The sequence below is a fragment of the Mobula birostris genome, chromosome 21 (assembly GCF_030028105.1).
Source record: "Mobula birostris isolate sMobBir1 chromosome 21, sMobBir1.hap1, whole genome shotgun sequence".
In the NCBI taxonomy this organism is placed as follows: Eukaryota; Metazoa; Chordata; class Chondrichthyes; order Myliobatiformes; family Myliobatidae; genus Mobula; species Mobula birostris.
Genome location: NC_092390.1, coordinates 47054757 through 47068845, shown reverse-complemented (window position 1 = coordinate 47068845; position 14089 = coordinate 47054757). Strand labels below are relative to the sequence as shown.

Genomic DNA, 14089 nt, shown 5'->3' with positions numbered 1-14089 from the left:
TGCAGACATATCCCTCTACGCCCTGTCCCGATGCCTCTGAAATGTTGTCACTGTTATCACCTCTGCCGCCTCCTCTGGCAACTGTTCCAGGTACCAGCTGCTCTTTCTGTGAAAAATTTGCCCACAAATCCCCTTTCAACATCCTCCCTCTCACCATAAACCTGTACTTCAGATAAAGTTCAAGGTTCGAAGTAAATTTGATTATCAACGTACATGTACAGTATGTCACCATATATGTACTTCGTATTTTCTAGTGGGCATACTCAGCAAATCTATAGGATAGTATCTATAACAGGATCAATAAAAGGTTAATCTGTATAGAAGACAACAAACTGTGCAAATACAAATATAAATAAATAGCAATAAATAACAAGAATATAAGGTAATGAGATATAGAGCCCTTAAAGTGGGATCATTGGTTGTAGGAACATTTCAATGATGGAGCAAGTGATTGTAATTATCGCCTTTTGTTGAAGAGCCTGATAGTTGAGGGGTAATAACTGTGCTTGAACCTGGTGGTACGAGTCAGGAGGCACCTGTACCTTCTACCTGATGAGGAGAGCATGACCTAGGTGGTGGGGATCTCTGATGATGGATGCTGCTTTCCTGTGATAGCATTTCCCACCATGTGCAGCACACACTGGCCCTCTAGATTATCTATGCCCCACATAGTTTTAAGCCCCTCATGTCACCTCTCAGCCTCCTTTACTTCAGGGAAAACAGACATGGCCTATCTAATTTCTCCTACTAGTATAAATCCTCCACAACAGACAACATCCTTTCTAGCTTAATCACATCCTTCCTATGGTTTGGGGACCAGAACTGCACATAGAACTCCAAGACTGGCTTAACCACCACTGAGTATAAATTTAACAATGCACTCTAACCCTTTTTTTGGAAAGTGCTTTCTCTCATGTGGATCCATAGAAGCCATAAATTTAAGATAATTTCCAGAAGAACTTAAACATTGGAAGAGCTATAAAGTGCTGGGCTACAAGAACTGAACAGTGGAAGCAGATTCCACTGAGAATTTTCTAATGGTAACTGAGGGATTAATTTGCAAGGGTCCAGAGGACATTCAGAAATATGATTCCCAGAAAGAAAGAGTTAATGTATGAGGACATTTAATGGCTCTAGGCATGTACTAGCTGGAGTTTAGAAGAATGAGGGGAATCACATTGGAACCTATCAAATATTTAAAAGTTCAGAAAGAGTGGGTGTGCAGAAGGTGTTTTCTAGTGGGGAAGTCTATGACCAGAATGCAGTGAACCAAGGAGACTTTATAAGGCATTGGTCAGACTGCACGTGGAGTACTGTGTACAGTTTTGGGCCATTTATCTATGAAAGAATATGTTGGCACTGGCAAGGTTCCAGAGGAAGTTCACAAGAATGATTCATGGAATGAAAGGGAGTGTTTGATGGCTCTGGGCCTGTACTTACTGGAGTTTAGAAGAATGAGGGGAGATCTCATTGAAACCTATCAAATATTGAAAGGCCAAGATAGAGTGGATGTTGACAGGATGTTTCCTATAGTGGGTGAGTCTAGGACCAGAGGGCACAACCTCACACCTGAGGAAAATCCTTTTAGAACAGAAATGAGGAAAGATTTCCTTAGCCAGAGAATAGTGAATCTGTGGAATTCATAGCCACAGTTGGCTCTGGAGGCCAAGTCATTGGATATATTTAAAACAGAGGTTGATAGGTTCTGATTAGTAAGGGTGTCGAAGGTTACAGGGAGAAAGCAGGAGAATGGGGTTGAGAGGATAATAAATCTGCCATGATTGAATGTGAAACAGACTTGATGGGCTGAATGACCTAATTATCCTCCAACGTCTTATTGTTAAGAAAGTGTTGAAAAGGTCTGTCAATGATTTGGAGCTATCATCATGGCTTGAATGGCCTCCTGTAATATAAGGTTCCTTGTTTACTTGAAGAAAAATTCATACATCTTTCCAAGAATGATTTCCACAGAGGGTGGGGAATGTGGCAAAAATAGAAAGGGAGTTCTTGTGTGTTCTCTGCAGATGATAAAGCCTAATTCTGTACCTTAATAAGCTTAATAACTTCAACCTCCTTTCATCACAGCAAAGAAAAATAAGCTTTAACCAGGCAGCAATTAACAATTTCATTATATCAGGTGAGAGATTGTAAGGGTATACAGTCAGCCCTCTGTGTCTGTCGGGGATTGGTTCCAGGACGCCCCGCAGATACCAGAATTCGCGGATGCTCAAGACCCTTATATAAAATGGTGTAGTATTTGCATATAACCTACACACATCCTCCCGTATACTTTAAATCATCTCTAGATTACTTATAATGCCTAATACAATGTAAATGCTATGTAAATAGTTGTAATACTGTATTGTTTAGGGAATAATGACAAGAAAAAAAAGTCTGTACATGTTCAGTACAGACGCAACCATCGTAGCTCTTCTGGGAACGCTGATGCTGCCTCAGCGAAAATAGCGTTCAGCGTTTGTTTTGCAGCAAGCCGTTATAGAGGCAGTGCGCATGCCATAGCTTTGAACTGCGTGACATTTTCGCTATGATTGACAGAAAAGTATGACTTTAATTTTGAAAGGGCACGTAGGTTTAGGGCAGGTTTGCAGGATGTTTTGAGTGCTTACAAAGAACTGTATGATAGAAAAATGCGTGAACTTTCCAGTGTGCTCACAGTCTTCCCGATTCTGATAAGTGAAACTACACTGTACATACATTATTTCTACTTTATATAGGCTGTGTATTTATCATATCATTCCTGCTTTTACTATATGTTAGCGTTATTTTAGGTTTTATGTGTTACTTGGTAGTTTATTTTTTGGGTCTGGGAACGCTCAAAAATTTTTCCCATATAAATTAATGGTATTGCTTCTTCGCTTTACGCCATTTCCACTCTACTTTCTGATAGCAGGGGAAACCTGTACAGTATTTTCAATCCGCGGTTGGTTGAATCCGCGGATACGGAGGGCCGACTGTATTTGTTGACGTGGCCTGAAAATGTATTGTGGATTAGGTGGATACTGCATAATTTAATCAGCTGTGTTCTTCTTCTTCGTCTTCTTCTTGGGCCTTTAGCTCCCAGTGGAGCGTAGGCCATCGATGACTTTCTATCTCCATCATCCAAAGTCGATGGTCTGGTTGGAGTTCATCAATGTTTCTGCAATCCATTGCATCCACTGTACGGAGGTTTGGTCGATACAGTTTCACCAGAGCCCTGTCGGCCGGCTTTACCCATAACAACCTCTCACAACGGGGACGGAGGGTTGGACTTTGAGAGGCTTAATCAGCTGTCGCTGGCGTAATATTTGGAACTAACAACATTATGTCTGAGTTAAATAGTGTACTTTTAAGACAAGGTCCAGTGATGTTCTACCTCTCTTTTTTCTTATACCTACAGTGCCATGATGAGTAACACTTCAAACTTGAGTTCATCGTTGCCAACACCAACAACCTCAACAAAATCACCTGCTAATTCTAATGGTAAGTAATATGGTTCAGATATTTGTTAGGAGTTGTACCATGAAGGGATAATTAAAATGTGTTCATTTAGAAACTTCTGTACATTACAAACTTTAATAGGGACACAGTCTTCATTAGGAAATATAACGGGGTTATAGTGACAGCCAAAGTTATTGTTGGTGTTATTTTGAAAATGATTCAGAGATTCAAGTACATTTATTATCAAAGTGTGTATACAGAACACAAATCAGAGATTCATCCTCGTGCAGACAGCCACAAAATAAGAAGCACAATGAAACCCATTCAAGAAAACTTCAAACACCTAACGGACACAAAAAAAAACAAATTGCACAAATGGCAAAAAGCCAACGAAGAACACATAGAATATCAAACATCAAAATGGAATCCAGTAGTCTTCAGTTTAATTCAGTTCAGCCCAGTCCACCTTGATCACCCCAATCCAACTGCTCAAAAATAGCAAAAAAAAACAGTAACCAAAATCCAGGAGCACTTGCAACATGAACCTCAAAGTTCTCTAAAATGAGTCCACAGCCTCGCCAATCAATCCTGGTAAAGTGGAAACCAAGGCTCAAGGACGTACACCAGATATTTCAAAGTGATTTACAGTATTTAATATATGTCTTATACTAAATGTAATTTAACTCATTTCTCCTCATTTAATGAGTTGAATATCCATCTTCTATTATGTAAGGACTGAGAGCTGAGAACTGCATGAGCCCCCTAACAGAAACCATGAGCTGCTCTCATTCACTATGACACTTTAATGCTACCAGCCCTGATCATCATATATCGTTAGCTGGTGGATGGTCATGTGGAATGTGATGCCTCAGTATTCAAATCTGTGCTATGCCCTCTCATGGTGAAACTGTATTGTGCATACCAATTCAAAAAAAAATGCATCACAAGCAATTTTTTAAACCACAGCTCTGCAGAATGAATCAAACGTTGTAAATGATGAAAAACATTTCACAGTCAATCACTGCAGAATGCCTTTTGAGGGAACTTGTATTCCATATTTCTTCAGTTTCAGTACAGCTACTTCAACCTTCCACAATTTGCCAGGAAAGTCAGAAGGTTCAAAGTCAGGTCCTGGTGATAAAAGCCCAAAGATGTTGGGATCAGTGATCAATCAAATCAAAAATCAAAGCAAATCAAGTTTAATTATCATTCAATCCATACATAGATACAGCTGAATGAGATAGCATTCCTCCGGGCCAAGTTTGAAAAATATTCAAAATAGCAAACAAACATTAAAAAGTAGAAAGTAACATAACCAAAATAGTGAGCAAAGAAACATAGTCACTTGAATAAAAAACATATATAGTCCGAGACCCTGAGCGATAAAGTCCGGCAATTGATGGCACTGTCAGCCTGTCATTTCACCGCTTGAACATGGTAGGGCAGCACCGACAGGAGAGGCCGGGCCCCAGCCAAGCTCGAACTCCATGCTGTCAATGCTTCCGTGTCTCTCACGTGGTCTGCAGCTGCAAGCAAGCCCAAGGCAAGATCCCCTCCAGTTCGCCTACCAGCCCCGACTAGGAGTTGAGGATGCCATCGTCTACCTGCTGAACCGTGTCTATGCCCACCTGGACAAGCCAGTGAGCGCTGTGGGGGTCATGTTTTTTGACTTCTCCAGTGCATTCAACATCATCCGCCCTGCTCTGCTGGGGGAGAAGCTGACAGCGATGCAGGTGGATGCTTTCCTGGTGTCATGGATTCTTGATTACCTGACTGGCAGACCACAGTACGTGTGCTTGCAACACTGTGTGTCCGACAGAGTGATCAGCAGCACTGGGGCTCCACAGGGACTGTCTTGTCTCCCTTTCTCTTCACTATTTACACCTCAGACTTCAACTACTGCACAGAGTCTTGTCATCTTCAGAAGTTTTCCGATGATTCTGCCATAGTTGGATGCATCAGCAAGGGAGATGAGGTTGAGTACAGGGCTACTGTAGGAAACTTTGTCACATGGTGTGAGCAGAATTATCTGCAGCTTAATGTGAAAAAGACTAAGGAGCTGGTGGTAGACCTGAGGAGAGCTAAGGTACCGGTGACCCCTGTTTCCATCCAGGGGGTCAGTGTGGACATGGTGGAGGATTACAAATGCCTGGGGATACGAATTGACAATAAACTGGACTGGTCAAAGAACACTGAGGCTGTCTACAAGAAGAGTCAGAGCCATCTCTATTTCCTGAGGAGGCTGAGGTCCTTTAACATCTGCCGGACGATGCTGAGGATGTTCTATGAGTCTGTGGTGGCCAGTGCTATCATGTTTGCTGTTGTGTGCTGGGGCAGCAAGCTGAGGGTAGCAGACACCAACAGAATCAACAAACTCATTCGTAAGGCCAGTGATGTTGTAGGGATGGAACTGGACTCTCTGACGGTGGTGTCTGAAAAGAGGATGCTGTCTAAGTTGCATGCCATCGTGTACAATGTCTCCCATCCACTACATAATGTACTGGGTGGGCACAGGAGTACATTCAGCCAGAGACTCATTCCTCCAAGATGCAGCACAGAGCGTCGTAGGAAGTCATTCCTGCCTGTGGCCATCAAACTTTACAACTCTTCCCTTGGACGGTCAGACACCCTGTGCCGATAGGCTGGTCCTGGGTTTATTTCATAATTTACTGGCATAATTTACATATTACTATTTACCTATTTATGGTTCTATTACTATTTATTATTTATGGTGCAACTGTAACGAAAACCAATTTCCCCCTGGGATCAATAAAGTATGACTATGACTATAAGGCTTGAGGCCTGGTCATCACTACAACCAAGGCTGCATAGCTGCCATGTTGTCTGTCCCTCCACCAGACAAGGGTAACAGGTCTGCATCAACTTACATTATCACTGTCCAACAGTCTTGCGATCGCAAGTGAAACGTCCAAGACAGTTGCCCACGCTTATACACTAACTCCGAAGCTTCTGAGTAGGGATCTGCAGCCAGGTTAGCTCCTCCATACCCAAACCAGCTCCTCCAATATCCCAGCAGGCTCCTCCAATGTCCCTACTGGCTCCTCCAAAATCCTGACCAGCTACTTCGACGCCTCGGCCAACCCTCTCTCCAACATCGCTGCCTGCCCCTTCGACACCTTGGCCAGTTCCGCCGCTGACACCAGTCCAGTTACTCCGATCACTGATGGAGTAGGCCTGCAGTACCTGATGGAGTAGAATTGTCTTTGGATCGTTAAAAAAAAATTACAAAGAGAAAGCACCATTGGTTGGCCCTGAGCGGCCATTGCGTTAGTATGCTCCGCCGTTTTACCAGAAGGCCAAGATGGTAATTGTCCTTATTCTTCAAATGTTCGGATTGTTGTTAGGTTCAATGCACTCTGAATTGTAATCCATAAACACGAGATTCTGTAGATGTTGGAAATTCAGAGTAATACACACAAAATGCTGGAGAAACTCAGTAGGTCAGGCAACATCAATGGAGAGGAATAAAGTGTCAACGATTCAGGCTGAGAACCTTCATCCACCTTGCATTTTGGTCACTTGGTCAAGAAAGAAACTGATGGCTAATCTGTTCTCTTACCCCAGCATTAACAAGGAGTGTCCCATATCCAGTCTGATGTTTGGGCATGTATAGACAATCAAAGAACAAAGAACAATCAGTGATCATCTTGCCAGTGTTGCTGTGCCTAGAGACTGTTAGTACAAATTCAAATTACACTGAGCTTAACCACAATGTGATCTATGGAGAATAAGGACAGTTACCATCTTGATCATTGATTGCAACATCTTTGTGGCTTTATCTTTAAGACCAGGCTCTGGCCTCCCATCCACCCTTATCCCTCTTAATGTCCATTAATTTAAACCCTCATCCCTTTTAACTTCATTTAACCTAACTCCCCTATTCCCCTATTTGGCTATAATGTCTTACATCATAATGTTTTTCATTATTTCTTCTTCCTCTTCCTTTTGCCACTAGATCCTGAACTCCAAGCTTCCAAAATATCGGTAACTCTCCACCTTTATGCTGTCAAGCAGTTACCCATACCACTCATCTGCTTCACTGATATCAGTAATGCCAGTCCAGGGCTTTGTAGTCTCTGCCCTGTTATCAGCCACCTATCTGTGAGGCTTTACAGTGGTGGCAGATATGTCCCTCAATTTCCTGTATGATATGTCCTTGCCGAACCACTTCTGTGTTTGGACTTCACGACTCAATATCTAGGCTCCTTCAGAGCTCCATAATTCTACTTTTTTTAGATTTGGATTGTATCGACAGCATTCATATAAAATGACAGTGGGCTCCCTTTATCTGGTGATGTCACTAGTTCCATAAGAAGCTCGTAACATTTTTTGTCACCTCAGTTGTTAGTGAATTTATAGTTCCCATGGAGCACAATCTTTCTTATTTTCATGACAAGTGATGGGGGTTACATCTAATCTGGTCCCCTAATCTGAGGAAAGACTTTCTTGCCATAGAGGGAGTATAAAGAAGGTTCACCAGATTGATTCCTGGAACGGCAGGACTTTCATTTGATGAAAGACTGGATCAGCTAGGCTTATACTCTTTGGAATTTAGAAGATTGAGGGGGGATCTGATTGAAACGTATAAAATTCTAAAGGGATTGGACAGGCTAGATGCAGGAAGATTATTCCCGATGTTGGGGAAGTCCAGAATGAGGGGTCACAGTTTGAGGATAAAGGGGAAGCCTTTTAGGACCGAGATGACGAAAAACTTTGTCACACAGAGAGTGGTGAATCTGTGGAATGCTCTGCCACAGGAAACAGTTGAGGCCAGTTCATTGGCTATATTTAAGAGGGAGTTAGATATGGCCCTTGTGGCTAAAGGGATCGGGGGTATAGAGAGAAGACAGGTACAGCATTCTGAGTTGGATGATCAGCCATGATCGTACTGAATGGTGGTGGAGGCTCGAAGGGCCGAATGGCCTACTCCTGCACCTATTTTCTATGTTTCTATGTTTCTATCTCCTCATTGGACTACAGCCAGCTGAAGAGTGTTTTCCCTGTACTTTCCAATAAATATGTTGGAAATACAGCCTGCTGGAACTGCAGATTTAACTAATCCAATAACTGCAACTCTTGATTTCAATGGATAGAGATCCGGGTTACTATTATTAGTAAATTGGGTTGATGAATGTTTTTAATTTTTTTTTCTTTTGAGAGGTTCAAGTGAAATATTTTAAAATATTCAATTATTTTAATATCTTCAATAACTTAATTTAACTTCTAGACAATTTTGGATATTTCTGCATATCAGGGATGTTCATAGATTTCGAGAGTTTTGACAGCCAGCTAAGCCAGGAATGGGGCTTGAAGAGCATTTCATTATATGTGCGAGCTAGGCTTATACCCTAGAGAATTATACACTTGAGAATTACATGTGGTTGGCAGAGGATTAGAAAGTCAGTGCATGCACACATTGTAAGTGCAAACCAAATGGGATTCCTCGGGTTTTCAGTGCTGTCAAACGGAACTTCATATGCTAAACGCTGTCATTCTTTTTTGATCATGTGTTCCCACGATGAAAGTTGATAGATTTGCATTACAACCTGCAGCAATCGATGTATCTGTTTCCTTGACGTATTCTTGCATTTCAACTACACTACTATTTTTAATGATTTTTTTAAATAAATTTGGGAATAAACTTATTATTTAAAAAGGAAACATCACTATTTCTGGTTCAAAAATTAGAAGAAGCATTTTATATCTTAGCAAATTAACTTTGCTCATTTCTAAGTTCAATGCTGGGTTAATTTACTGCTATTTCCAGAACATTACAACAAATATCATCTCCCCCCACCCACAAATAAGGCAGAATTTTGGGTAATGGTCTGTTTTTGATGGACTCTAGATCAACATCTCTCTTGGGGCTTTTGCTAATGCTTGCGTGGTGGGGAAGTGGTGCTTCAGCTGGTGCTAGTGTGTGGGAGGGGGGAGGGGTCTTTGGGGTTCTGAGCTACTATCATTCATTCTTTGGGGTTTCTTATTTCATGAATGTCTCTGCGAAGGTTAAGAATTTCAGGTCGTATACTGTATACATTCTTTGATATTAAATTGAAACATTTGAATCATTTTCTTTAATTTGAATTTCCCATTTGAAAAAAAAGCGCTGTTGGTTGAAGTTGTGCTGTGAGAATGCCACCTTTCTACTCTTGCTGCTTGGGTCAAATAGTACCAAGATGTCCTTTAGTCTGTCAGTCACGAAGGCCCACTGTGTGTCCGTTGTACTTGTGGAAGGCAATACAGACAAAAAAAACAGAAAATAATGCGTATCCTTGATTATCAAAACTATATCAGGTCTTCCTGTCTGCAAGAAATATAAATCCATTCAGTGTGACTACCAGTTGTTCTTTTGGTGGATGCTAGTGTTTAAAATTTTGCTTTAGCTATTTCATGCTGAACTTGGTACTCTGTTCAGACACATCACCCATGGTCCCTGTTTGCTCTCACTTACCTGAGACTGATGAGGAAAGCTAAGCAGGCTGAGCCATACAGCTCGGAGGTGTCTAACAGTCTGGCAAACAGGCCACAGGTGCCACTTCCCCTGCAAAGCATGCGCAAACATCCAAAGGGGTAAGGATGGAGGAGAAATATCTTCTCCCATCAAAGTTCACCAAGCTTTAAAAGAGTTTTCAAATATAATATTCAGAAACAATTACCACAACTTTATTTTTGATTATTTAAAGAAGATGTTTCTTTCCCAAAGTAAGTAAATATATTAAGAAATAATGTTTATAAAAACAACCTTTCCTCCTAACCTCTAGGTTGGAAATGTCCAGTCAAATAATGGGCTCTCATATTCTATGGGAGGTCCATATGGAGTAGAGTGACAGATGCACCAGCATCTTATAGTGAGCCCTGAATGCTGGCAGGTCCCTTTGGAGCCATCAGCCGCAGGCAGCACAATTCAGCTCATTGCGTATAGCAACAATGATAAAACAACAGACGTTGCCTCTGGGTCTTTCACAAGGGAGGTTGGAAATTGAAAGTTGTGCCTGGAATTTGCTGCCCTACAACTGTAATCTGTGAATTTTGATCCAGCATGTCCTGGCATGCTGCTTCATTATTTTGTGATGACAATGTGGACTGTTTACCTCAACAATGTTGCTCACTAAAACATCCTGAACTGGCCCCACACTATTAAAGAACACTGTACAAAATTCATTCAATCGGTAAACACGTTATGAAACAGGCAGTTGCTAGAAAAAGTCAATTGGTCGATAAAAGGTGCTTTAAAAAAAGGACTTAAATAATTAATGTACAGAGATCCAACTCTGCAAATAATCTGGCTCCACATGGGTTCTTTCATTTTTTGTTTTGCAAATTTCTGATGGAGAAATCATAGCTCAGATTTTATGCTTAGTGGTGAGGAAATGGTGCTCAAGTAAGATTTCAGATCACATCAGTACTGCTCTTATTGTTATGCTTAAATTGGTAAAGTGTACATGGAGTCATCATTTAATAAAATGTTGTTTTTTGAAAATAGCAGTGGATATGAACAGACTAACTCAAAAAAAAGTTTGTCCAGTAAGATTTCCCCAATTCGGATGAGAATTTTAACCTGGTATCTGATGGGTGTTCATTTCCCTCTACATCACAAGGATATGCATGTTGTGAGGTTAATTGGCAGGTATAAATTGCAGCTATAAAGTGTTGGTGGGTGGTAGAAAAATCGATGGGAGTCGGATGGAGGTTTGATAGGCAAATGGAGGGAAGTGGCCGAACACTGGTAAGTGAGACTTTAATTAGCATGGATGAGTTGTGTGGAAGAGACTTTCCATGCTGCCTGTCTCTATGACTCTATAACTCTAGCTGGTTATAAAGAAGTACTTGGTCGAATGGGAGTACTCTGAGAGTTGCCATGGGTTTGATAGGCTGAATATCCTCCTGTGACATCAACCCCAAAAAGCATGGCATTACCAGGTCTCTGATGCTGCTTTGATTGCATTGAAGATTGTGCAACAACTATGGTGGAGCAGGGTTTGACTGAGATTTGAGATTATCACCAGCATTACCCAGTCATAACAGCGAGCATTAATCGTGCTAATGTTACAGTTCAATAGAATTTTAAAATGTGTAGTTCTGGGTTTCACTGATTCCCATCTTGAACCAGTTACATTTCTAAACGATATCCTACAATTAATTTGATGCATCCATGAAACATTAATCTCAAGATTATGTATCACAGGATTTTATTTTGTGAATAAATTATAATGTGCTATAACAGATCAAGACAGCAGAATGGTGTAGTGGTGGGGTTTAGATTAATCAGCACAAAGTGTGAGATTTAATTCTCTGTGAATGGCAATAATAGTTGTGCATTAATCCTGGAAAGAATGTTCTCTGTTTTCTTTATTTGTATTAATGTATGAGAAACTTATTGCATAACAGAATGTATTAACTTAGTTCCAAAATTGCTTTCCAAAAACTTCCTGTAAAATATAAGCCATATAGTTCAAGGGGTTATGGACTATGTAGTGAAGAAGTGGTAAATAGTCCTTCAAATTCTAGAAATTCTGTGCCTAGAAACTCTAAAGCATGGTTCAATATATTTTGTGCTTTGTGATTCAGAATTGTATAAATTCCATTTGGCACAGGTCAAAGCTTGTTTCAGGCTGCCAGACATATGCAGTGACTTACAATAACAAGCAATACTTTTTCTGACATTGCTTGTGCAAATTTGTTTGAAATGTATGTATGGCACACTAAGGATGTCCTTAAAAAGGTGAATGTGACAGCTCAATTTAATAGTCGTCCGGCTTTTGTTGGACCATCACTGGGGCTATTTGAGATGCCCAGCTTTTTTCTAGCAGGCTCAATTTTAGTGTCTTTTCCAAGTGAATGCTCCCACCTGCATTTACCTTCAGCCACTCTTGCAGCCATCTGCCATTATCCTTAGGCATGCCAATCCTCTCCCAATTGTCTTCCCAAACAACAAAACTGGCGTGCTTCTGGTTGTCTCTTCAATTGACCTGAACTTTCCCCTTCCCATCTTGCTAATTTCCTCAAACGCCAACCCAATCTGTGTGCTTCAGCTTCTATTTTTCATTTCATTTTCTCCCCACAATCCGCTCAATCTCCCTCATGAGTGTTCCTCCTTTCTTTCCCCATCCCATGATGTTGTCCATCCTTTCTTTGTACTCCCTTTTCATCCCATCCTTTCCCACCTTCAATTCACTTCTAAATTATTTCTTTTATCATCTCCACTCTGCGGAGATCACAGAGGAGCAGCCTTTGTGCGACTCTCCTTGTGTACGGCCTATCTCATCTTGGATCTGAACATGTGATTGAATATCACTGCTAAAAATCTCAGTAAAAGAGGAAGAAAGATCACATGACTATGTTATTATGCCTCGATTTGTAATCCAGGGAGCAGGAAGCGCAGAATCAAATATCGCTATGATGATTGTACATTCTAGTATCAATTGTTTGGCAACAATAAAGTACAAAGTATAAAGTATTTGAGGCTTCCTAAGCCCAACCGCTGTATATGTCTTCTGGGGAGGAACAATAGGGAAAAGATTAGCTAGCACTCTGACTTCTAACCACTAAACCTGAAACATATATCATGTTGCATATTTACTGAAAAATTCTGGTTTTAATGCATCTAAACCTGTTTTCAAAATGACTTTCTCTCTTTAGATCCATACATTGCTGTATATGTAATCGTGCCACTACTGGTGGTGATTTCAATCGCAACTATTCTTTATTTGCGGTAAGGTTTTGGATTTTTCATATTATAATTTTTATGATTTCTCTGTGGAAAGTATTTTTCATTTTCTGGGCTAAGATTTTTTATGCAATCTAAATGTTACTGCATATTATACGACTAGCTCATACTAAGCTCCCCATTGTAAAGTGTTAATGAGTTGTTTTCAAGATTTATGAAGTATATGGTGAGGGCATTATTCTCATCTATTGCCAATCATTTTTAATAATCCTGCAGTACTGACAAGGGAGCTTAGTACTTCCTATACATCATCTGCTATTCACACTCTTGCTGATACAGTGGATTTTATTGTATCTAAACATAGCCAGAATGTTTTACTTTATCTAAATGGGTGAACATTTTAATTAAAACTGAGTGCAAAGGAATTACCTAAGAAGTAAATCACATTGAGTTACTCCCGGAGGTGTCATGGTCAAAACACAAAAGGCTTCAATTCTACACAAGGTCATCTTGGACTTGGGAGACATAAGACCAGTGCTTCTGAAGCCTTTAGAGGTGGAGAATAACACTGAGGTTTGACTCTCTTCTAGTTTGTTCTAGGCCAAAAAGGGGGAGATATAAAAAGACGTCCAACAAAACGAATTAGAAGACATTTTTTAAAAATCTTAATACCATGTTACCATGAAATAAGAAAGTAAGGATGCCCAGTGTATAAATGGAACTAGGCCATTAGGCCTCTAATCCTTCTCCAGCATCAATAAGACCATAATTGATCTTTTACTTCATTGCACTTTTCTTGCACTAACCCCATATCTAATGATTTCTATAATAACCGAAGTCCATTTACTTCTTCATTGAATGTATTCAGGAGCTGAGCCTCCACAAGCCTCTTAGGTAGAGAATTCCAAATACTTACCATTTCCTTAGCGAAGAAACTCCCTCTTATTGCTGTCCCAGTTTTTA

General features: G+C 40.5%; 1 protein-coding gene across 5 annotated transcripts in view; it reads left to right on the top strand.

Moving 5' to 3' along the window:
• The window catches only part of ptprea (protein tyrosine phosphatase receptor type Ea), a 302508-nt gene that overhangs the window by 223679 nt on the left and 64740 nt on the right, over window positions 1–14089 (top strand). For all 5 annotated transcript variants that reach the window (XM_072239403.1, XM_072239404.1, XM_072239401.1 and 2 more), the window contains 2 exons: window positions 3398–3480; window positions 13099–13171. In XM_072239403.1, the coding sequence (XP_072095504.1) occupies window positions 3402–3480; window positions 13099–13171 (152 nt within the window). In that variant the 5' untranslated portion in view covers window positions 3398–3401. The remainder of the gene's footprint in view (window positions 1–3397; window positions 3481–13098; window positions 13172–14089) is intronic.